The 26,893-nt window shown below is 39.8% G+C and overlaps 2 protein-coding genes across 2 annotated transcripts in view; one reads left to right on the top strand and one right to left on the bottom strand.

Annotated features, from left to right (window-relative positions):
• Positions 1 to 26,893, top strand: part of pitx1 (paired-like homeodomain 1) — a 554,834-nt gene that overhangs the window by 450,071 nt on the left and 77,870 nt on the right. The window lies entirely within an intron of this gene.
• The window catches only part of jade2 (jade family PHD finger 2), a 330,800-nt gene continuing 311,266 nt past the window's right edge, over positions 7,360 to 26,893 (bottom strand). The window contains exons 11-12 of the mRNA XM_028812843.2: positions 20,011 to 20,139; positions 7,360 to 9,160 (exon numbers count right to left, since the gene is read on the bottom strand). Of these exons, the coding sequence (XP_028668676.2) occupies positions 8,337 to 9,160; positions 20,011 to 20,139 (953 nt within the window). The 3' untranslated portion in view covers positions 7,360 to 8,336. The remainder of the gene's footprint in view (positions 9,161 to 20,010; positions 20,140 to 26,893) is intronic.

Raw genomic sequence — 26,893 nt, 5'->3', positions numbered from 1 at the left:
TGACAGAAAGAAAAAGAACAGCAGTGACATCTAACGAGTGTGAAGCAAACTGCAGAAGCCGATTATGTGTCAGACAGAAGAAGAATGACAATGGTGGCATCCTCTGCACATCAAGCACACATCGGGCAGGAACCTGCTGCTTCCTGCAGAACTAATGGGGTTAGAACCTTCATTTTTACAGGACCGGAGGTCTGCATGTTTCCGAGTTTCTAATAACCAGCCTTTACTCACTTTGGGAGGGGGGGAGCCAAGGAGGTAATACAACCTGATGGTGGGTCATATAGCACTGCACAGCTGGGTGCATCCACAGCAGTTCAATATGGCGTCACAATTCAAAGAGTGGGAGGAGCCTCCATGAATGTGAGCTGATCCGCGTAGCAGGGGGATCCAGACAGGGACCCGAGTGGACGATTAAAATGAGCCCGTCTCTAAAAAAAATAAGAAAACGCTATAATGGAAATAATAACAACAAATACTGTATATACATATAAACACATACATACAAATATATTATTGGTTATTATATACATAGTAACTAATAATATCTTAGTATTTACCTTCTAATATACAGTATATATATATATATATATATATATATATATATATATATATATATATATATATATATATATATATATATATATATATATATATATAGTCCTCTTGGGAATTTGACGTAAACCAAAGAAGTGATCCAATTTAAATGAATGGGGTTTTTAAATCAGTGATATCTTCTCTGTCTAAATACCAACCAAAGACGGGTGAAAGTTGGCATTTTAATTTATGCAACATGCTATGATCTATCTTACGTCGTAACATAAACTGAAAATTATGGCAGGTCAAAATATAAAGTTTCTGTAGACCAACAAAGTAAAGTATCACACAGCCTGGCAACACTGCATTCTTTTTGGTGCCCTCAGCCCCGCTCGGAGTCCCCTGTAAGCCTCTCACAGTGCCACTCAACATTTCTGATTGTCTTACATTTAGTGCAACTGTGGACATCACATTGCGTGGCATTTACCTAGTGGACTGCTTTAGGGTTAGAGGATGGGTTGTCTTGAACTGACTTTTGCATAATCTATTTTTTTGTCATTAGTCACAATATCATTTAGCCATCCTTTTAGGTACAAAAATATATTTTTTAAAAACCTGATAACACATTTGGGGGTTAATCACCTATGGTTTTAAATGATGTGACAACGTGCTGCACCAAAGAGACAAATGGGGGAACCGTCCCAATAAACAAAATAAAAAAAAACAAATGAAACAGCTTGCCTGCCCCGGTCATCATTTGCCCTTTAAGCTTCTCCTGTTCATCCTCCTGTGGTTTTAAAGACAAAGGACTTGGGATGCAGAACACAGAAGCTAGAAGCAGTGATTTTTTTTTGTATATAAAAAAGAAAAAACATTGCAGTTTTTTGTCTTTTTTCGGTTACTGAAGCACACTAAAGCAAGCTCCGGTCAAGATGCAGTTTGTCTAATTATATTTGAGCATTCTATAATATGTATTGTAGCTAAAACATACAAAGCCAGATACAGAGAACGGGTTGCTAGTACTGGACTGTACTGTACATTATGGAGGTGCATACAAAACCAGCAAGAAGTTGTTGACTACAGCCTTGGCTCAACCCCTAGTGGGAAAAACCAACTAAAAACACGAGAAGAAGTCCTGTGAGACCTTAGTCCAATTTCTTAGTCTTTCTTTCTTACTTAGCAGAGGTGGTTCAGTTTTAAAACCTTTCAGTTGCTGAGCAGTACTGCATGTGGCTATTTAGCCCCTCATTGTATCCCAAATGTGTCATTTTAAAGTGAAGTAAGCCCAAAATGGATGTGCTATATACCTGCGGGGCAGCCCAGATCAAGGCAGAGTGAACAATCGTGTTAGCACTCTATGTCTGGGACTGACTGCAGTGACAATCTGGGGCTGCTGTACTTAGGGTTAGGGTTATGTTTTTAGACTCTTTTACTCCAAGCATCTCATTGTGTAGAATGACCTCCTGTCATACACACTTGGTACAAAATGATAAATGAAAATTGTTATAATTTCTTATTATTGCTACATAAATACATACTAAGACACAGAAATTTGAAAATTGTGAATACAATGGAAGTTTTTTGTGTTCATATGCGTATGAACTTTTTCTCTTACTGTGTGTGCCCCTTTCTCTCTCTCTCTCTATATATATATATATATGTATATGTGTGAGTATATATACACGTGTGTATAGAAAGAGACAGAGACAGAAAAAGAGAAAAAGGAATGTGTATATATAAGGGTTGTGCGAAAAGCAATGAGCGTACTGAAGGTATCTAATACTTTCATCTATTGTTTTATATCTGAATGAAAAATTATGTACTGGCCTTAATTACACCTTTCATAGTGCATTGTGAAAAAATGGCTGACAAAGGCATACTCTTTAAATAATGTACAAGGATTATATATACACACATGACTTCAGTATGCAATTGGAGATGCCTGCATGGGAGTTTGAATTGTCAGGCAATGGCTACAGCGCTTGGAAGATGGCAGCACTGACCCCCCCAATCACACTGGCTTTGGTCATCAGACAGCAACAAAAAGAGAAGCAGCAAGTGCATAGACAGAGACAGCAGGCAGCAGTGAGCCACTGGTCAAGCACAGCTGCAATGGACCTCAAAACTCCCAGAAATGTCACAAAAATGCCTTGATGAGGAGGAATGGGGATGTTGTAGGAAAGGAAACAAAAGTATGGAGCATCTGATTAACAGGTAGAACTTCTCTATTCATAACTTTGCTGAACTGTAAAATTAATAAGTTAATATGCTCATTACTTTTAGTATAGCCCTTGTGCGCTTTTACTCATATTATATATATATATATATATATATATATATATATATATATATATATATATATTTACACTTTAGGGCTCTTTTGTTTGGGTTCTTTGTTCAGCTTCCTCATTTCTCCATGCACATGTGGAAACATGGAGGCCACTGGTACACCCTCAGGCTATAAAAAGTGATCACTGCTCACTGGTTTTCTTTGGTGCAAATGCAGAGCGGAGAGGTCATGTTTACTCCAAGAAAACAACAAGAAAATCTGACCAATCAAGGTCAACACTTCATTTTTGTGACACATTAAGTTTTCATGTGTCCAGGGAAAGCTGTATAGCCAACCCAAACAAAATGATCACAAAAGTGCAGATTATTTATTGACTTACCTTCATGTATGTGTGTTTGTGTGTATGTTTTAATATTAATAACATCTGTTCTATAGGAGATTAAAAACAATCTGCAAAATAATTCAGAATGATCATTTGTTTCATTTTTATAAAGTATTCCAATTTCTTCCCTTCCAGTTTTCCAAGTAATCTTAGCTGTGCTGTACTGAATGGATTCAGAAAGTGAATTGTATAATCTGTTGAAATTTAATAATCCATAGATTAAATGTGCTAAAACTTGAATTAAATTACTATGCTGAAGCATTTCACAGATAGTTTCCATCTCCTACACAACAGACTCGGTTATTTTTCTAAATGCATAAGGGCTTTATAATGGCCCTGTATACATATGTACAGTATAAACACACAATTATTATTAAATGAATTTATATGCTATTGGAGTAAAGGAGGCACAGAAATGTCCATTCTGAATTTGGTGTAAGCCACGGTCTAATCAGTCGTGTTACTGACCTCATAGCTCTGTTTAATTGCATATATCAGACAATAAACTTTGAAGAAAGTTGACTAGCAAAGCTCAGGTAAGACTAAAGAATGATTGCTTTTTATGTATTTGAAGCCATGGATGTTGCCAAAGCAGCTGGCATTTCTGCAGAGGCCCACGCTAACAGCAGCTGTGGTAACAGAGGTATGACAGGTAATGACTCCGTTTGATGCCCCTCTTCTATCATCACCTAATATAAAGGACCTTCCTAACATCTGAAGTAAGGGCTGTCCAAGTGGCTGAATTTTCTATGAAAACTGAAAAATGGCAGAAAATCTTTAAAGGATCCTTCTTCTTGAAGTCTAAGCAAATAAATATCATGGCAGTTCTTCAATCCCTACATGTAAGGAGTGCTGAGCCTGAGTGAATGTTTGTAGGTTTTCAGTGTGGGGGATATGCATCATTGGTGGGCATCTCCCTTTCTTCATTGACACAGAAGATGAGACGTAACTTGTGACGTTAACAGATAGATTAGACATGCATGTATCCCTCCTCATACAAGTGTTACAGTTTAAACACCTGTCATGGTATGCTGATGTCCTCAAAAGGCACACCGCACTGGAATCTTGCCACCCTTACTGGCTTACATTGTGTTGTCCTTGGGGTGGTGGTGAAACAGAAATAGCCAAACACATTACTGCTAGCAACCTTTTGTTTTGTATATACAGAGGTTAAATCAAAGTCGGTAAGTTACGTGGTGTTCAGCAGTGAAACGTTTTAAGGGAGCGAAGGATCACCCGAGTTGAAACATTTCCTTGCTGGACAGAAGTGTAGATGGTTGTCGTTCTCATTGTTTGGCCTTGAAGAGTGTTGGAAGGCGCCAGCGAGCAGCTTCACAAAACACCTTACTTCGGCTGTCTGTCTGTAACGCAAAAACCTGGAGTGGCACAGTGCAATAGCAGGTACGTCATATTCAACGGATATTTCAAGACCTGTTTTTTTGGTATCAGCTTGGCAGCTGAGATGTACGGAGGCCAGTGAGGAGACGACACCTTGCCTTTGAAGGCAGCAGCAGCTATGGCCTTTTTTGTTTTTCCAGCCACCACTTTTTAAGTAAATAAACGAATGCTCCAGAAGCTACAGATCAACTGTGAACAAGCGGATAGGCTCTTTGCAAGTCCTGGCAATGGTGAGATGTGGAAACCTACTCGATATGCATTATTCTCGGCCCTTGTTTAATGATCCATTTGCCTTTCTCTTAAAAAAGAATTAATTGGGTTTCCCAGTTGTGCCTCATCTTTCGCGTGTTCTTTGGCATTCGAAAATCAAAAACAAAGTGTCAGAACTCACTGAGCAAAAAACCTCAGCAGTAGTCAGCTTTCAGACAGTGTATTTTTGCAGAAAAGCCACAGAATAAATAATTTTTCTTTCTATTTTTTTTTTTTGTTTAACCCCTGAGTAGATTCTGTGGACCACTCTGAATACATAGAAAATGCAACTCACCAATAAGAGGACAAAAAAACAACAATAAAAACCAAAAACAGTGAAATGAGCCCAGAGTTCTGCATCGAGATGCTCACGAACAAGACAATGACGGTGAAGTCCAACCATGCTGGGCTCGACTCTCAAGAAGGGCAGCCTGTCTGCTATTTCATTTTTTGCTCGGGTGTTTAAAATTAGGTTTTAGAAACCCTGTTTGTTCCTTGACATTTCGTTACAGGTCCCGTGCAGGTCTTGTCAGCGGACATTACTTTACGCTTTGCTTTTAAAGCTTGTGATGGGTCAGCCGAATGAAGTGAGTTGATCATAGCCAGTAAATGTGCTGCCTGCAAAAATGTGGCGGGATGCTTTCAAGAAGTTTGAAAATTCCACTGGCCCTGCTTGTCCCTTTAAGGGATAATAGTGTTTGATCGGGGGTACAATACATCCTGTGTCACCAGGAGGCAGCAACAGTAGTTTGTGTTGGCCCCTGATTTTGAGCAGTTGACCCCCATAGGAGGTATAAAAAAAGCCAGTCTATCCACATTAGGCCAGCATGCTGGGAGGGGAGAAGAGCTGCACAAAGAATGATGGGCGGACACTGGTATGACCCTAGAACAGACGGGTGGGAGGGCATGAAGGAGGCTGGGAAAGTTGGATTAGATATCTCAGACTCAGTTCCTGGGCCTCGGTGTACAATCACTGTGGTTATCAAAAGCTGTTAATCAAACGTGAAACATAATTAGATGGCTTATCTCAGCTTTCTACCCACAATTTCATAAATGTGTTCTTTTTTCAAATACAAATATGAAAAAGATGCTTGTTAATGGACAGGAAACGTCTTTTCATTTTGGTTTTTGCTCCACTTAAGGCTATGTCACATTATGCAACATTTCTAGTGATTTTCAGTTGTATCTTCATTTACATAATCTTAGCCAGTTAGGGACAGTCGGTGGCGCACACCCATGAAGCCGGTCGTGTAATGTGACATTCCTAGTCCATTACTCGCTCCGACAAAAGCAAATGCGCATGATAGCTGACAACCAATGAATGCTCATCTGGAAGTGCAATTCATATAATGCAGCAATGAGGAATAAGGAACGAGGGTGGTTTGGTCCGCACAAACAGAAGAGGGGGCTCATCTGTCTGATGTCTCATGTTTTATGTACCATGACATAATGGAAAAAAGGGGCAGAGATTGCAGCTGAATTTGCCATAACCCTCAGTGTACAGCACAGGCTCCGTCAGGCAGCACTGTTATTGTATTTCACAAAATGGCGCAAGCATGACTGTGCTGGAAGGTTGGCATGCAGTTGCTAAATGTGACACGCACAGAGATTTTCAATGATGTAAAATGACACACAGTTCAGAGACAAGATCAGCGACTGAAGTCAACAAATCTGACATATGCCACGACTAGATGTAGCGTAACTGTGTCCGGAAACGCTACTGGGGCTCCTTTATATCAACAGCAATACGCCTGCACACTGCCTCACTGTGAATGTGACTGCTAAGTCAGACGTTTTCTTTCTTTTTACTTTTTTTCTTGTTTAGTTGTTCTGGTGTGTGTTCAGACCGTATTGTGTGTGTAATATTCATTAATATATTTATTTATTTAAAGAGCTTCTGTAAAATGCTAGATTTCTTCCTGAAAACAAATAAAGTTCTGTCTACCTATCAATGTGACTTTGGCTTGTTACAGTTTTTGTTGAACAGCTATAAATCAATTACATTAAGGATGGCGGTCTTCATGATGTGCCTTTTTTATCAATTGTAAAGACCAACTATTTACAAGGTACCATTACAGGGTGGACATATTTACAAATATCACACCAATTTAGAGTCAAAAACCAACATGTACGTTTTTTATGGGCCCTGGACTAAAAAAAAAAACACGTAGGAACTCGGAGTCAACAGTGCTAAGCAATGTGCCACCATGCCACCCATCATGGCAAGCCTGTTAGAAAAAAATGTAGAAAAGTAGACTCTGGTTTAGAAAATATTTTGCTTATTTTAGCAGCAAAGTAAAATTTGACATTGCTAGTAATTTCACAGTTAAGGACAAGCCATCAAATTAAGTGACACCATCCATTAACAGCTTACATTCAAGAATTGTGCTGGAGTCAAAGCCATCAACCACTGCAGCCTTTCAGGAGCTGTGAGTGAGAAGCCCTGGTCGGGAAACTGGGAATGAAAACTTTATATATCACTCACTTGCAGTACCTGCCTCCTCTCTTGTTTTTATGGCAACCAAAAACACAGATTTGAAAAAAAGGTTCACTGCCATAAATGACCACCCATCACGAGCTTTACAAGATCAAAAGGTAAAACCAAAATCCATTTTTACAAGCCCTTACTTCATATTCCGATTCAATGGTTGTCACAGTCCTTCTTAGACCAGAAAGCAACCAACCAACGGAACTTTGCTAAAGGAAACTCTTTCTTAATTTAACAACCTTGTTAGTTCATTTAGACCAGACATCATTAACATAGGAGACAAATAAAAGCTGAAAGCGTCAAAACATTTGGGAGTAGAGCCCTCTAAACTTTAAAGGTGTGTCAACTGGTCTAAAGTAAAGCAGTATTTCAATATTTTGTAAATTGGAAGAATTCAAAAATTTGCAACTTTCCTATGCTGCAGGTGAGTGCGTCAAGTTACCCATAAACCCCTTGTGCTTGTTATCTTTTTTAACTTCAGCTCTTTAATTTACTTAGAGGTTCCTACTTAAGACCGTTCGATATGTTAAAAAATGTTCCAACTGCATACATTTCCGTCACTCTAAAGGAAGTCATGACATTGGAATCAGCTCCTTGTTTTTAATGCCCCTAAGTTAAATATCCCTGCTTATGCTGTTAATACTGGCAAAGGTTGCCAATGGAGCCTGTGATGAAAGGCTAGTCTAGCTGAAACGTCAATGTCACAATGATTTACATACAAAATACATGCGTACATGTGGGATATCATCTCCTTGGTAATGCACAGACTTTACTTTTTCATCCCCTGCAAATGAAGGAATAAAGGCCTGCAATGTTGCTGGGCTTCTGCAGGGACACTAAGGCCTCGGCTTTCTGGTTTTGGTTGTGGGATGGAATCAGAAATTAGCCGTGACGTGAACTAGAAAAAGTAAAAGACATGGCAGTTGTTACTGGGTTCAGGCTTTGCTTCTGCGCTGAATTTTGCTGCCATCGCCGTCCACTTTTCCCTCTTCATTTTATGACGCCAACACGCTTCTCCTGACAAAGTCCTCACCTCCAGGGTGCAGTTGGCCAAGATGGAGTTTCGCACTGCTGCACTGGATATCGGAATCTCTCATTTCCGCATCAGAATAGTAGCCATCAATCTCACTGTCAAACAACAAGGCGTCCTTTCCTATATGTTCACGGCTTGCAGCTGGGCCAGGGCTGCATGCTTTTGATTTGGACTTACCCTGTTTTGGTAGTCTGAACCGTACCACAGCTTTAGCTGCCTCAGGCACTTTGACTGGATGGCCGAGTTCCAGATTTTGCTCAGGGTGGACGACACTTTGACTTTTCTCCACGGAATTGTGACAGGAATTCATTTTAGTAACTGAAGGCTGTGTGGCTGCTTTCCCAGAATCTAGTTTGGTCTCACTGTTTCGGCGGTTATGGTTCTGTACTGTTTTGGAAGGTTTTGATTTCTCTACGTGGTTTGAAGATCTTCTTGAAGAATTCACACTCTTGTCTTGGGTCCCTGGTTCATCAGAGTGTCCACAGTCCTTGCTTTCCTTTGAGGAAGAAGAGGAAGTGGTCTTGAGATTCTTCCCCTTTGAGGTCCCCCTAGCTCTTTTTCCAGCCTGGTGCGTCTTCCAGGCAGGCTTTACTGAGTGGTCCATCATGAGGCTCAGAAGGCTCTGTTCATCCTGAAGCAGCTGATCGGACAGAAGGTTGCCAGTTTTCTTCTTTTGTCGATCATGGAGAGACCACTGGTTCAGCATATCCTCTGTAGTGATCTGTACAGACTGTGCAAGCCAGCTATTGAAGAGAGCCTCATCAATTGGAAAGGTCTTGGACAAACCTGCAAGACAAGAAACATGCTTGGTTTAAAGCGAAAATGTTAAGTGGGTACGTACTGGCAGGCATGCTATGACTGGGCCACTTCTAATCGTAAACATGACTTTACAATACAGGGAGGGCTGTAATCAGAATTATTTCTTTTCACATGTTAAACATGTATCCAAAGCAAATTACAACTCACAATAATGGGACTGCATCCTTCCATCTACTGAACCTGCTTAATTAGTGCATCACATGGAAGCACCATGAATCATTCACTATATGGGGTTCAAACATTTTAAATGAGTTTTGTCATCTGAACCAGGAGCATCCAAGCAGCAAGAGTGTGGCCATGGTGCCACATACAGTATGTGGACAGAGATGGATGCTTCTCCCACTGTGGTGTCAGAAGAAAGTGCGGAAAGTAAAATGTCCTACAGCCAAGGCTATGGAAGACCACAGACAGCCATGCATGGTATCAAGAGGGTGAGTCAAGGAAGGTGATGCCTAAGGCCGGGTTTATACTTCACACGGCGTGACGCATGCTGCAGTGGACGCAAGTGTTGTACTGTTTATACTTGCGCGCGTACTTTACGTAAATATGGAGGAATCCAGCAGGTGGCAGTGCGAGATATCACGGTGAGAACAGGTTCAGCTTCACTGTGTTGTGGATTGCCTGGAAGACTCATAAATTCCAATGACACCTTACTGCAATATCTCTGAAAAGGATGTTTAATGATTAAATCCATCAATCCAGGGATGTGCCCATTCCAGCAAGCACTGGGCAAGAGGCAGAAACAATCTGTTGATGGGGCCTCAGCTCACCGCATGGTGAATACAAGCACTCACATACACTAGTGTCAATTTAGCGGGACCAAATCTCCAAATCTGCATATCTTTGGAACGAAACCGGAGCACAGTGTGGAATCCAAGCAGGGAATACCAGCGATGTGACTTCCTGTGAGACGGCAGTGCTACTGCTCCACCACCGTGTCACCCCTATGTGTGTAATTATTAACAGTATTCATTATTTAAACAAAATTAACGATTTATCTGTAAAATGTAACATACATACTTTAATGCATTTCATCATGAAAGTGATCTCGAGTATAAATCTAAAGATTCTAAATTTGCAGAGAGATAGAATATCATACGTTTAATATGTTCTGTGTGGTGATCTATTGCTGCTTGCCGTAGTGATTAAAAACTGGGATGACGTCTACGATGGTCTGCTTTAATGATAAAGTAAACTACGAGGTTAAACTGGACATTTCGAGATTAAAGCCGAAATTTCCACTTTAGTCACAAAATACACCTTTTCACTATGTCCTTAATTTTTTTTCTCAGTGTCTGTACATTATGTTGCTGTTGTAAGTTGCAAAAAAAAAAGATGGCACAAAAGATGGTACGTGAGACTTTTAAAATGTATCGTGTCATTACGATCGGGAATGTGTGACGCTTGAATATAAAAGCACCACAAATGCATCTGTATGTCGGTATTTTGCTTCACCACATCGAACCATTCATCAAACATCGAAGCACGCACATCGATCCCGTAGGATCCGCAGAGAGGCTTTCTGTCACATGTAGATAGTAAACAGAGACTCTGACGTCACGTTCCGACTATTAGCACACTGTGCCCCCCCGACTTTTTGCTGGTACTGCAACTCGTGCACGTGTTGCGTTAATTTCTGAGGACCTGCTCAGAGGACGTGTCAAATGAACGCTGGGAACGTGTGGCAGCCATGATGTGGGCACATACGCATTCTTAGTGTGAAGTATAAACAAGCCCTTAATGTGAACCTCATCTGGAATACTGTGTGTTGTTACAAAGAGACATGTCAGCAAAGTCCAATGAAGAGTGACTACTAGACTCTGTCTAGGACTATATTCTTAGTATTATGAAAAGAGGTAGTAAGGTAGATGTCATCTCTTACCATAAAACGAGTTCTTCATTAAAAACAAGATTAGAGATGGAAGCTTGTTGTGGGTACATTTAAAAAAAAATATTAAAAAGGGCCTCCCCATCCAGAGTTACCAGGCTGTGTATTAAATAGTAGTAACTTGGGGATCTTTAAATCCCAACTAGACTGATGGGCTTTGTTCTTGCCAATACATTTCTTACTTTCTTAAGTGCAGGAGCTGAGGTGTAAGACTGCAAAGCACAAGGGTATCAGTTCAATAGTTGTGCTTCACTTAATCTACACTTGTAAAACAACTTGCCATTCTGTTCACTATAAGACAGAACTAAAAAATTTAAGTTTGGCATATTAATAATCAACCAGTTTGCATAAAAAATATTTAACCCAGAAAGGCCTGAGGAATGAGTATGGTATACAAAGTATAGAAAACCTAAATTTATAAATGCATTAAATAACGTTCTATCTAAACACAATCAGCAGAAGGCCCTGCAGATGTAGCACTACCTTTCTTGGGGTGTGCCAAGGCTACTAACTGGCATCCTTTCATTTACTAGAACTGATGATGTAGTTCAGGATTGCAGGGAGCTGGCAACTTTATTTGGTGCAAAGTTTACCACAGTGAATTTAGAGTGTCTGGTCAGTCTGAAACACATACCTTTCAGATTTAGGAAGAAAACAGCCAGAATCCATGAAACCTATACAAATCTACAAAGACAGTGACCAGGGTTTGGCTCAAAACCCATTCTTGTAGATCTCTATGGCAGCCATGCTAACTACTATGCCACACAAAGAGTGGTATTGTTTTACACATTTCCACAATAGAGTATGTGCTGTGCTAGATTGACTGATGTCTTTTCTTTTTTTAATTTTATTTATTAATTTTATTGTAATCATTCCATACAAATAGATCAATTTATAACAAAAAGAAAAAAAAATTGAAGACAAATCAAACCCCACCCCTGAGAAGGAGAGCTTAGCCAAAGGAAAATTGCTTTAATTATAATAAAATATATTATTAAATTATTATTATTATTAAATATATTATTATTTAATTATAATATTAAATTATTAATTAAATTAATAAGGCAACAATAAACAAAGGAAGAAATATATATAGGTAAATAAAAAAATGGAGAAGGAAAATAAATGCGGTAATAGTTATTTCTCTTATTCTAAAATAATATTGATTAGATCCTGCCAGGTTTTGAAAAAATTCTGTATAGATCCTCTAACTGAGCATTTGATTTTTTCCAATTTCAAATAATACAAGACATTATTTCCCACTGATTTATCAGAGGAGAGTTAAGATTCTTCCAATTTAACAAAATAAGTCTGCGTGCCAAAAGTGTAGTGACTGACTGACGTCTTCATGTCCACTCAGTGTGTGTATTTTACACTCCATAGAGTGGCTGCCTTGTTATCACTGACTGAACAAAAACAAAAGGTTACATCACTCAAAGACAGAAAAATGGAAATCACACAGAAATTGGGTGCACAGATACCACTGCAGGTCTCCGTATTATCACAGGAGACCTCACCATGGGTGCTATTCAATAATAGTAAAAAGATGATTTGTTCAATGTTGATTTTAAATTTCTGCAAATAACGACATTGTATTGCCATTAAAACCCTAAAATTATAGCTGCCTCATTATAAAATGGACTTGAATAAAAGTCTACCATTATTGTTTTAGAAGTCCACATAAAATTAATTTAATACTAAATGTTATTTAAACATGTCCATCTGTATATTGTTTAGTGTTTTATGTATGATTACATCGCTGCCAACTTAACCCAGATTTCCCTGCACTGATAAGCTGGTAGAGCTGATTATTTATCACTTGTCACTCTACCTATTGCAGACAAGTAATAGAATAATTAAAACAAATATGTGATGTCTCTTGCCCTACATGTACCTTCAGCACCTTTCTTGACCGTTGCTCCCTCTCTCGAGCGCGTTCTTGTAACGCCTGCTTCTCAGATTCTGACAATATTTTCAAGGCGCCTTTCTCACCCCCTGTCTGGTTTTATACTTACCTTCTTTAAAGGCGACTCTCTCAGCATGTCACCCACTCCTTTCCTCCTTCTTGTTCATCTCACTCTTGCACCTACTCTTTTGTTGCATGACCAAAGCCAAACAGACCAATCACACCAAAGCCAAATTCACCAGTGAGATGTGTCTGTGGGACTATCCAAACAGTCCTTTGTGTTTTATTATATAGTAGATAGATTGTACTGACCTCAGACCAAGTAAACTGTACAGCTAAGCTTCATGAATGTCTTTTGGTCAATGAGGAAATACTTTGTATAGAACCTTCATATTGAACGTCCCTTGTTGTATTTTCCAAAACAGACTGTTTGGTGCCTGCACAAGCAAGTATAGTTTAGCCAAATGACAACTTGTATGCACTTTTAGTAACAACTGCTAACGTTTTTCTTTTTTTACAATATACAGTATTGGATTGTTGCAGTCATTTAAATGATATCATGGCATCATGTTTGTATGGCAACACGACCAAAACCTTGCTGTGATAAGCACTTTCACGCAGGGTGTTCAGAAAGTACAACTGTACAACACACAACCTAATTTTTATGGTATACCGCAAGCATTTTATTTAAATAGAATCCTGCTTTATCATTGCTCTTGCTACGCCCACTCAAACGTCGATGTTTACTTTACATGACGTGTTTTCGTAACAAGGAAGAAGACATTACTTACGAACAAAGAATTAATGTATTTTGAATATGTAACTGCATTTAGCTTTTTTACTCAGTTTTTGTGCATCCTCACAGTTAAATTTTAATCATTGACACAAAATGACAAATCCTTTGACAATCCTATAATCCAAGGCAATACATTTGTTACCCAGATTACTTGAGAAGAAAAAGCTGCACCTGGGTTGTTAGATGGGATCCTGCTCTGTCTGGTACAAAACTTTGTGTGCGCCGATAATGGTCCCCTCTCATCAGCCCCAGCACTCTTCTGCTGCCTGATAGCAACTGTAGTCGCCATGTCAGCTCTGGTTTTTGGGGGTTGCTATCTCGCCTATAGCCTAGATTTTATGTTGGACCAATGGCAATGCATATGCAAAATTTCCTGATGATACGTTCAGCTGTTTGGTTGGTGAACAAACAAACAAATAAACAGATTACGATTTCATTTAGTTAACTTATTTCAGTAGGGACATCGTTGGTTTGTGTCCCGTGTCCTCGCTGTGTGGAGTTTGCACAGCACTTTGAGTAGTGAGAAAACGCTATATAAATATAAAGAATTATTATCCATTTCCCTAACCCGTTTGTCTTGGGCACTGCAAGGCAGAAACAACCCCTGGAGAAAGTGCCAGCTCATCGCTGGGTTTGTATTGTGTCATGTTATTATCTAACCTGCTTAATCCAAACAACGGTATTTGGGGTTGGGGGCTGAAGCCTATCTCAGCTAGCATAGGGCACAAGGCAGGAACAAACCTTGGTTAGGACGGCAGTCCATCGCACGGTGAACACACAAACACACACCTACACCTCAAATCGCCTAACCTGAATGTCTCTGGACAGTGAGAGGAAACCACAGCATCCAGAGAAAACTCACAAAGACACCATGAGAACATTTAAACTCCACGCAGGGAGGACCTAGGAGGCAAACCCTGGTCTCCTTACTACCACTGTGATACTGTGTTGCTGGTATATTATATTATATTATATTATTATAACATAATAAGATTCCAGAGAAATAGTTTATTGTCTCTTGTGGGATATGGCCGGCCATTCATCCCGGCCAATACCCCCAGGCTGCCAGGTGGAGCCCTCCCTGTAGCATGGAAGTGCCCCGAATGCCAGCAGGGAATTATGGACAGTGGACTTTTAATTCACAGCCCTGCTGGATACCATGGGGGCCGCCAGAGGACGCTGCAGGGAGGAGTAAGGACTATTTTCCCTACACCCCGGAAGTACGTCCCAGTCACATGGACAGAAGAAATGACGTGCTTCTGGGATGAAAAAGAAGAGTTTTTGATCTGACCTGGAGGTGCTAGGAAGTCACATGGACTGAGGGTTCAGAAGCACTTCCGGGTCAAGGACTATAAAGGACTCTGGGAAATCCCAGACGGATGAGCTGAGCTGGGTGGAAGGGTGGCAACGCGTCTGGGAGTGTGGAGAATTATTTGATTATTGTGTTTATGAGTATTGTGGAGAGGAGGGTGCTTTGTGCACATTATTGTCTAAATAAATATTATATTTGGACCTTTACCTGGTGTCTGGCGTGGTGACCGAGGGTTCAAGGGAGCGATAGCACCCCCTATCTGTCACACTTTCTTTATTCTGGAAAACTGGAAAGAAGCTGAATGTATACAATTCAAAGAATGTTGATATATTTCACTAAAATGTAGTTTTACTGTGGCCATTTACACTGTTGTTGTAAAACACTACAAAGGAATGGATGTTTTAAAATTGACAATATATTCGATCTTCAACTGCTCCAAAGGAGTACAGTGTGATGTTTTTACCCCAGGCCAAAGTTTCCCAGAGATGGGATTGCACTTGTCACTGATGATCTTGCAAACTAGTGGTTAAGAAAGAATGTGATACACAAATGCCTAGAGCAGTGTCAAGTAAAAGAAGACACAGAGGATGGGCAAACATCAACAAAACAGTATCAACTTTACGTAAGCATGGTGACTTTCAAAACCTTCTTTTATGCATTTAGTGTAGGTGTGAGTGTCATACAGTACATACGAGTTGAGTTGTAAGCTGCTGTTGTATGCTGAGGAACAAGTAAATAGGAACAAGAACATAATAAGGGGCTCATCACACCCCAAAGTCCATCATAATTCAAGTCATGACTGATTACAGTTTGGAATGCAGCAAAAAAAAGCACACGTCTGGACCCACTTTTTCACGTGTTGTGGGGAGAGGAATCCTGAAAGTAGTACATGGAAGACAGTAGTCTGGTTTGCATGAAACACCAGCCCTTTTGAGGGCACACCTTCAGACACATTCTCATATCAAGTGTATTTAAAGTTACACATAAACCTAATATTCACATATTTGGGGTATGGAGAAGGCTATACTGGGAGAAAACCAACGCATATTCAGGGCGAACCTCACACTTCTCATTGCATCCCCATACAGACAAATATTATATATTCATCTTCTGCCCAAAGAATGTGTAAATATTGTTGATTACTGATGCTGCCTCACAGCTCCACAATCCTGGATTTGACTCTTGAATTTTGCCTCTCTGTGTGGAGGTTGCATGCAGTGACTTCCCTATAACCATCAGGCACCTAATTTTGTCCTGCCTTACATAGGTTAGATTTATTGGCAACAAGCCTTGCATGAGTGTATGTAGGTATCTGCTTGTGTGCTCAGATATAGGCAAGTTCCCCATCATTGGTTGATTCCCAAATTGTGCTTAGTCCTGATAGGATGTGTTTTGTTTTCTCGATTAATCATGTTTAAAAATGGATGGACCAACTGGTCAAGAGCATGCAGCTCCTTGTGGACCATGTGCTATTATTCAAATTAAACTTGAAAGATTAAATAAATTACCTGAAAAAATGAAAATTCTTCCAGCAAGTTGCTACCACTCGCTGTTCTCTGAGGGGATGAACTGCCACCATGAATCGATTCAGCAGAAAATCTGCGCACAACACCTGCTGTTAGACCCTTAGAGCTCTGAGTTCTACCCATTTTAGAAGAAGTACTAGTTATCATTCTGGTGGACAGCAACAAGAAGCAAGGCAGGACTACTAATTGAAGGACATTTGCGATGTCATATAGCGTGTAAGTGTGTGTTCAGACTTGTATAAACCTTTATACACGGTGTACATGGGGAAAATCGGGCTCTACCAGCATTTTCCTGAACTGCAAGAAGCTCATAAGCCAAATAGCTAAGAACTGTAAGCAAATTCTATTTTCTTGGACTGCCCACCCTTTGCCTCCCCCTATCCCCTACACAATGTCCGTATGTCTAACAGTACAGATGTACACATCCCCACTTTGACATGATGGCCACATTTGTATTTTGTTTCTATGTAGCTGTCTTAAAATTGAGCTGTCGTTCCACTTCGTGAAGACAAACAACTGACAGCATGTTTGCTAATAAAGTGGTTTTCGACATCTCTCGGGCTTTTTATTATTGTTAGCTGCCTTGACACACTTCAGCACTAAACAGCGGTGCTGGTGTTGCTTTACACCGAGTGCCAGTCACACTATTTAATTGTGCAGGTCAAGCTAGGCCACCAAGTGCCCTAGGGAGAGCAGAACGCAGTTTATACCAAATCAGTATGAAGGCCCAGCTTTTCCAAGCTGCCTACCTCTCTGATGTTTTCATCTTTAATCTGAAAGCTCTTTGTCCCCTTATGCTTGTTTCTTTGAACTGTTTGTTACTATCTATGCTACTTATAATAAGAAACATGTAATAAGCAATAAGTTAATGTGATCAATGTTACAGTCATTATTAAAAAGTGCTTTCCATGTTGGCACAAAACCGTACCTAAGTCATAATCTACCCCCTCACTACTACTATTTGTGTACAAGGTGGCAATGTGTATCCTATGGTGTAAGTAGCGACAAAGTGAAAGTAGACAAAGTGCGATGAAAGTGAATGGTGACCACGGTGGGTCCCCTATAGATAACTAGATTTTGCCTGGAGTAATGTACAAAGATGTTGGGAATAACATCAGTGAGTGTTGCTGGTCATTTGCTCCATCAGCAGCAGACAACGGTAGGCTGAGGCCAGCACATATACCACTGCACAAGCTGTATGCATACATCTACAGGTAGGAGACAGATAAGGAAAATGATCACAGCAGGGGCCATAGTGCTAATGGCAATAGAAGTACAGGTGATGGGACCTGTTAATCACAACAGTGGCACATAACTTACTGTTTCTTAGAATCATGTGGTAACAACTGAGGCTGATTTAGGCAGAGGTACCTGCATCTCTGGAGATCCTGAGTCAAAATGGTAAAGTTATAATCTCTATATTTATAATGTTACTAGCTACAGTGAAATATATATTGCAGATTGTTAAATGTCAAAAAGATAAAAACTTCTCTGCCCCACTCAAGGGACGCTCCTCTATTGCTATACTCACATGACTATATAGTGGAAATCTCATCTTTTACACTTCTTGCAACCTATAGTACTTTAAACCTTATGACCAGGACAGCAAAAGAGTATGCCACACTGATGTGTACTGAGAAGGCAATGGAAAACCGGACAAATATTGTGGTGCTAATGTGGAAAAAGGATGAGAAGTCATAATTTGGGCAGTAAGCATAAGTGTATGCTGTACTGTAGTAACAAAACGCCAAAGGAGTTATCTTGGATCCTCAGGCAGAACAGCGGAACATATTAGGCCAGTGTTAAGGGAATTCTCAGTGTAGAGAGAGAGGTTGGCAGTGTACACTAAAACAGCACGTTGCCCACCCATCACATGACAAACTACCTCAGGATCCCAAATTAGGACCCGAGCACAGCCATGCAAAGGATGACACTCACACTGTTCCATATTCATTTTGAACTAGTGTAGGAAGAGGACAGCCATATTATTACCTTACCAATCTATTTGCCCCCATTAAGCCAGATTATCTCAAAACACAAGGTGAACTACCAGAGCTATGCAGATGACAGTCATGTCATAACAACTAACATGCTGTGCCAATTAAGTAAAATAACAAAAGACAAAATAAAGGTAAAAAAAAATAAAAGTGAAAGTAACTTCTACATAAAAAAAAATATCCAAAAGAAAAAGATTTATTATCTAACATTATCTAATAGGCCCATACATCCCAAACCAGGCCCAACTTAAACTTACCATTTGCTTTAAGAAGGCTAGGGTTTAAACCTCGGTTATAGAAGTTGTGAGTCAGCTGACTAGTGGGCCAATATGTACTGTATATGTTATCAGTCATGATATATAAATAAATTTCAAATTAGAAATGAATATTTGTTAGTAGGGTTTGTGGTGGTGGCACATTGGTTAGTGCTGCATCACCAGCACTAAAAACCAGAGTAATGTTTTCAAATCCAATGCCCAGTCATTCTTAATGTAGAGTCTGAAAGTTCTACATGTGTTTGCATGGGGTTTTCCTCTATGGTGCTTCAGTTTTTGTCCCATATGTTAAGGCAATTTGGACAGCAGCCAAATAACATGCACTTCAGAAGAGGTCATCCACCTGAAGCTAAGCATGTTCGGGCCCTGCCAGTACTTGTATGGGAGACCATCTGGGAAAAGCTTGGGTTGCTGCTGGAAGAGGTGCTGGTGAGGCCAGGAGGGGGCACTTACCCTGTGGTCTGAATGTAGATCCCAATGCTATAGTGCAGTGACGGGGACACTGTACTGGAAAAATGGCACCGCTCTTTGGATGAAGTTCTGACTCTCTGTAGTCGTAAAAGATCCCATTGTAAACAGCAGGGTGTGTCCTAACAGCTCATGTGTGGTGAGTGTACTGGGGCAAAAATGGCTGCCGTTGCATCATCCAGGTGGATGCTACACATTACTCGTGGTTGAAGTGGCTCCTCCCTCACAATGTAAAAAGTGCTTTGAGTAGTAGGTAACATTGTTTTCATTATTATTATTTATTAATTATGAGTGTGGGAGCAGTAGTAGTAGTAATGCTACTGAATATACAGACTACCTAAAAGGCTTCCTTGCATTTCTGAGCATGTAGTTGGGTAATGCAGGTGTGCCCTGCGATGGACTGAACACCCTGTGGAGGGATGTTTCCACCCTTGTATTCACAGTGCTGCCAGGACAGGTTCCAGCCCTTACATTGATTAGGTAAGTTTGAGAATGTCATGTCATTTGTTAGTAATACATGCATGATGTGTCTGAAACAGATCAGCAAACATCGGCACGGCGGTGTATTGGCCACCATAGCAGCTCCAGTGGTCTTGGATGCCCATTTACAAATGGAGAAGATAAGTGACCCTGTAGCCCTGTAGCTTACCTAGCTGCTTGAGTAGTGATCCATCTTCTGCTTTCCACCTTTCCTTTATCTCTGGGCTGTCCTTCCTCCGTTCTCTCCGGCGTTCTTTTGTGCCATTCACCTTGCCTTTAGGTCCTTTCCCAGCTTTTTCTGTTTAAAGAAAAATATACAATAAGAGCAGGTATCTCAGTAACATTTGCTTTACTGCACAAATAAACTGATTTAGTAAAGGAACAAAATAAAGAAAAACAGTGACTGGTATGCAAGTTTAAAAATTGAAATTCAAATTTAAACATGACACACTGTGAGCTAAACTGCTAGGAACATCTTTATAAGTGGGTCTGTTTTTAGACAGGAACATCTTGGCAGTTTTTTTACATACGGAGTGGCATTTGGGGAACGTCAAGTCTGCTGTCTGCTCTGCTCATACTGTCTCTGTTTGGAGGGGCTACACTTAAAGGTTTTTCCAAGTGTCCTTTTCTAAGTGTCCTACTCCATGCACCACATCAAGACGAAGAAGAGGAAGAAGATGGCGCTCTGCAGAGAGGACACACTAGAGGGATGGATCGCTGTAGGCTCCAGGAGGAAGGCAGTGTGACACGTGAAGCAGCCATACCCTTAAATTATATAGAAAGGGTCTCAACATCAGTTTAAGCAGACCCATGGGAGGGCTGCCTGGGCTTATTTTCTTTATTGGTGTAAATTTGTATTATATTTGAGCTGCCATTCCCCCAAGGCACCAAGCAGGAGGATCTGAAAAATAGCCTACACTGTAAAGCATTTACTGTATATAATAATCCATCCATTTGTGAAGGTGCTTATTCAATTCAGGAATGTGTCAGTAGGAATCTTTAGATAAAATAAAATGTGCATTTGTGTAAAACACTGCAATAGTCTTGTACATACATTTATATGGCACCTGGACTAGCCTAGCCATTCATTACTTGTATATTTGTATTTTTTAACAATGAGGCTGTGAGCCCAGCAACAGGTGCAGTTCCTCTGTTTCTGATGGATATGTTATCACACATTTTAAGCCACTTCCTGTTTTTTATAGAAAAAAATACATCTTGAACCACAAACATTTACTGTATACTGTGTATAGTTCTCTTGGATGTGACACCTGCATTCTTAATATACGTCAACATGACTGAGTAGTTCCTGTTATTTGTTGTTTTTATTTACAGCCACTTTACCATTCTGATTTCCTTTTTTGCTTTTTTAAATAACTGTACTTCTTGTAACAACACAGATACTGTACTGATATGGAATACTGCACTTTGTATCTGCATATACAGTATATTGTATAAATGATACATATAGTATCATTTGATTGAAAAATGGGAATTATACGTCCCATCTGTGAAAAGTGAGAAATCAACAACTGGAAATTACAAAGAAATCAGCCTACTAAGTGTTATGTGCAAAGGGTTCACAAAGGTATTAGCAAAGAGGTTACAATTCATGTCAGAAAAAAATTTGGAGTACCAGTGTGTTTTTAGATGCAATACATTGATGATAGATCTGATCCTTACACTCTTGTGAAATTCTGTGCTACAAGTGCGACACAGATCAAAATCAGTAGCATGTTGACCTTAGACAGGAGTATGAGATGGTGCACAGATTAAAAGTAGTGCCAAGATTTGAGAAAATGGAGTGTCCCTGCAAAATTAATACAAAATATAAAAGGTAAAGTACATAAAGAGTTTGGTCAAGGTAGAAGGGAGGTGAGGCAAGATGTGTGGACGTAAAGCGAGGACTGTGACAAGGGGACATGCTTTTAACAATGTTTACTTTGGTACTGGAGAAAGTTATAAGTACGTAATAATAAACAACCCAGTCATTTTCAACAGAATAAGGCAGTACTTGACCTACTCAGACAATGTGGCAGTAATTGCAAGAAATAAAAGAGACCTAGAAATGGGATGTCAAACTCAGATCCTGGCAATAATTAAGAAACTGGATTGAGTGAAAATAGTAACCCTCTAGGAGCCGAGTCTGAGACCCCAGAGTTAGATGGTTAAGGAAAAAAAACATTTAAGTTCCAAATTTTTATAAGAAGTCAATTAAAATTAAGGCTAAAAAGTCTGTTCCATTAGAAGCAGCAACTGGATAATAATTAAGAAAGTGGCTGAGAAGGAACCTGAAAGTGGCTGAGAAGGAGCCACTGCAGCCCCTCCAGGACCTTGGTTTGAAACCCCCTGACATAGAAGTAACATTCAAATATTTAAAAGAAATAGTAGGAAACATTGACTTGGAAGTGAATTCAGAACAAACTAAAGCATTGTTATTTCTAGTAGGCAAAGAGGAGGACATTAAGATTTTGATGATATTAGAAGAAAAGGAATTTGAAAGAACTGGGGAGTTGAAGCAATTGGGCACATTGATCACACGTGAGAACTGCATTGCTGAGGAAATTGATGCATGGAGAGCAAAAGAGCATCTAATGCTGCTTTGTACTCCAGCATTTTTAAATATAATATAATAAGTAGAACAACAAAAGTTAGAACTTATTAACAGTAATACGACTTACTGTGATTTATGGATCAAAGACAGGACTCAGGAAGTTGGCAAAGAAGGATTTCAAGGAGGAGATAGGCTGTAGCACAGATGATGATGATGATGATGACGATATTCAGTGTAAAAAAAAGAGAATAACTCACTTCTGAATATAGATATCCAAATACACACTGTATACTACAATTTTGTTTCTTCGTTATCAAGTTAAAATTCATTCATTTATTGAACCTGCTGCATTAGGTCCTTGGAAGTGCACTATCTCTCTCATAGCCATAACAAGCAAATTTAGAGCTGCCAATTAACTTACCCAACCAGTCTGTGGAATGTGTGAGAAAGCCATGGCGTCTGGGAAATATGGGAAGTTTTCCACATTTTCCATGTGCATGTGTGGCTTTTGATTCCTAAACCTACTTAACCCAACTCAACATCATGGGGGAGCCGTTCTATTGTAGCAAGGCAGAGTGAAAACCGTCCTGGATGGGGTGCCAGCTTATTGCAGCAAAAGACTGATTGACAGTTTTATTCACAAATTCAATAACCTTTGTGAGAACAAATCAGATAATAGGGAAGCCATCTTGAAACTGGTTTCTCGATACCCTTTTCCTCACAGCACATGCCTACAGACAAACCTTAGAAGTGTGCAGGTTTTTAGATGAAACACAAGCAGTGACGGCATCGGCCCTCTCATGTTACCTTGTCTCATTGGCTTTGCTGCTTGGGTTACTGCACTTCACTCAATATCACTCTTGGAGAGCAGGCACTTATGAAAAGCCAGAAGGCTGAGCTCATGTGGCCACAGGTGAGAGTGTCTGATCTTCCATTTTCATCCCTCATTAACCCTCTGCCTCAGGTCAGGGAGATCTGGCACTTCACATCTGAACACTTTCACACATTAAACAATATGCTACAAGGGTTAGCCTTTCCTGGTGCTTGTGTGCACAACTATCTTGTCTTCTGTAGATGCTGACTGTAGATCACTGGACAACATAGGGTAAGGGTATTCAATTACGGTCATGGAGGTCCACAGTGGCTGCAGGTTTCCTATTAACCTGGCCTAACAGGAAACTTGAAACTTGGTATTTAATTATATGGCTTGCTATTCCAAGAAAAAAAAGATATCTTTTTGTTTTCTGAGCACTTTATCCATATGTTTTGTGGTCCTTACTTTCTTGCTAATTTATTTCAAAACATTTTATTAACACAGATACTTCATGATGCATGTACACAGGTTTACATGGAAGCACGTTAGCTGGGGAGCTGGTGGTTCCTTTGTCATTTGCACCTTATTATTAACCGATGGCTGATTAAGAAAACAGGCAACAATTAAAAGTAAAATGCAAACTTAAAATATGAAATTAAGGATTCTGAATTGTAACAAGCAAGTTAACAAAAACTAAGTGAAAATGTTGCTTTATTAATAAAAAAATGGATTCAAATTAAGGAATCAATTAAAATGAAAATCTACAATCACCGGGACCATCCGAATCATAATCGAGCTTCCCCAGTCTACACTGTTATGAATTTCAATAGGGAGACTTTTGGTAAACACAGGCCTTCGTTACAATCAGTCTGTTAATCTGAGGTGAACTTCAGGACTCAGACTTCAGGTTTCCCTACTTTGCTCTAGGCCTGCATTTCAATGTGTCCTCAGTTGGTGATATTACCTACCCCAGGACAGGTCTGCTAAGGGATGGAGGCAACTCTGGGCAGCAGCATGTCATAGAAAACTCTCATTGAACACACCAACTCTATGGGATAATCCTAGAAAGTGTGTGGCATTGGGTCCCCTTCATCTGCTATGTTTGAAGGTCCCCTTTTGTTTCAGTTACAGGTAACGACTACATTTCAGAGATCAGATGGTCACATTACTCATTGTGTTGAATGATGATGATTACCAGCTTTTAGAACCAAACAGAAAAATAGAATAGTTAAAAAAAAAGAATGGGCGGAAAGCAAGTCGGGGAGTGAATGGGAGTGAGTGTAATGATTCTACTGACTCGAGGATATCTACTATTTCAGCGTGTTACCATTTATCAGAATCATCTATAGAAGAAACACACTGATCCCTGAAGAACACTCCTTTAATACTGCCTAATTCAAAAAAAGCCCATAAAACTTTTCTTTCTGTGTTCAAGCCAATTTTACACCTATCTACTGCCTTGAACTCTCACTTCCTTAAGTTTTGATCTATTGCCTCTCATAGGGAACTTTATGAAAATCATTTCATAAGAAATGAAAAGAAATTTAAAAAAAATTGTAAGGAAACTTATGAAAAACTCAGATATGTACAGTAACATCATAAGCACTTCTTAGATCATATACTTTTGTTTCCTTATATAATTCCAGTATATTAGTGATACATGATCTCCCCTCTTTAATACTTTTTCATGTATTGCTCAATATTTTCTTTAATAGCTGACTACATCAATGTGCCTGTCAGCCACGTTAAGCAGACTGGACAATATTTATTAGCACTGGTATGATCATTTTTATATAATGGGATAACATTTGCTAGCTTCTGGTCTTTAGTAATTTCCCAGGTGTCCAATGATCTTTGTTGTTTATGTACAGTATATATAATGAGTAATTTCCTTAAGCACTCCAGGACAGAAGTTTACCTGTTTCCGGCAATTCATTTAATTTCAGCTGTTTTCATCCAGTAGTATTTCAGTCTCTGCTATCTCCAAATCACTTAGCACCTCTTTAATAGTCCAACTAGTTACAAGGTGGGTAACGTCTTCACACATTACAACCTCAGAAAAATGGAAACTTGGAGCATTTGCTAGATCATTTTCAGTATTTGTAATTGCACCCTTACTGTTTCCCTTCACACACAAATAAATGGAATCTGAAGTTCAGGCCCTAGCCCTAGTCCTAGTCCTACTAAAAACATGTTAATTCAGAGCGCAGGTTTTACAGAAAAATAAAGATTAGCAGGAACAGAGACATTCTGTTGCACAGCCTTTCAGTTTCCCGTTTTACATTATCACCATTGTCCTGCTACAGGTCTTCCTGAATTAGTGGTATCTCTAGAATGCCAGTAGAAAATCATCTGCTATGAAGAGGAAAATCTGACTACAGTGAATCCAGCCAGTCGGAGAATGGAGAAGTGAACTCTTATGTGACAGAACCCATGTTTAGAGAGATCCTAGAATTTGGTTTAGGCTTAACCTAATGTTTGACCAGATTTTCTTTATTTAGATCATCCATTATTTTTAGTCTCATCAGTTTGACTCAAGTCTCACTTGGTTGGATGTGATTCTCAAACGAGAATACACGCCTCGGGACGAGCCATTGAAAGGTGTGTAGTGAACAGCGGTGAAATCCTGTGCCTCAAAGGCTAAACTCACAGGACTTCTTCCTAAAACACCCACCCCCAATCTCTCCAGTCAGTGTGCTCTAAACTGTGTGTTTTAATCATTCATTTGCACATTGTAATGAGTGCAGTGACAGTGGGCACAGATAGACAGACTCACGTAGACCAGCCACAGCTACTGGGCACATAGACCACCCACAGCTACTGGGCATGTAGGCCACCCACAGCTACTGGGCTCCACAAGTGTGAGAAGCGCCTCTGTCTGTTATGATATATTTCTGTCATTTTAACTATTGCATCACCATATGACATAACAACAGCAAACTGAGTTTAGATAAGCATTGTGGTTTGTGGATATACGTCGTGTTAAAACGCTGCGGTTATTTTGTCATGTTTGCATTTCCAATTAGACAGTACTGTTCAATTGCTTTAGTTATTTGGTGGATGTTGTGAAGCCTCATCTGTGCGTCTGCTGGTGTTAGGCAGATTAGTTGATTAGGGTGTTTTGAGCACTGAAATCTGCATCTCTAGTGGCTCTTCGTTATCAGCTCTCTTAACGGCAGTCCTTTTGACAGAGTGTGATGCACCATTTACTTCAAATGCATATTTTGCAGCTCATATTTTCATGAATGTAGCTGCCAATTCTTTCAAGCTTTCATTGACTAGTACACTATCATTGTAAGGCAGAACAACAGGGAGCACCTACACAGTACCTGCGACAACAGGTCTGCACACTCTTCCTGGGTCTGTCTAGCGTTTGTTTTCTTTTGCAAATCTGATTTCTGTCTCACATCCTAAAGACTGATGGTTAGGTTAACTGGTGATCTGGTATGAGTGGATGTGAAGATACCCTACAAGGAACTGTTTCACCATTGTACTGTTGGGATATTTACTAGCACTCCCCAATCCTAGAATGAGATCATGTCAATCAAAAATGGTTAGAAAAACGAATAATACAATCAGGATTAATCACAGGTTAAAAAACAGCTTTAAACTAAACAAGAAAACTTGTGTTGAGTAGGATAATTGGGGTTTCCCAGTGGTTACCCACAGGTCAACTTTTGGACG

Source organism: Erpetoichthys calabaricus, chromosome 11 (genome assembly GCF_900747795.2).
Source record: "Erpetoichthys calabaricus chromosome 11, fErpCal1.3, whole genome shotgun sequence".
NCBI classification, from domain to species: Eukaryota; Metazoa; Chordata; class Cladistia; order Polypteriformes; family Polypteridae; genus Erpetoichthys; species Erpetoichthys calabaricus.
This window is presented reverse-complemented; position numbering and strand designations above follow the sequence as displayed.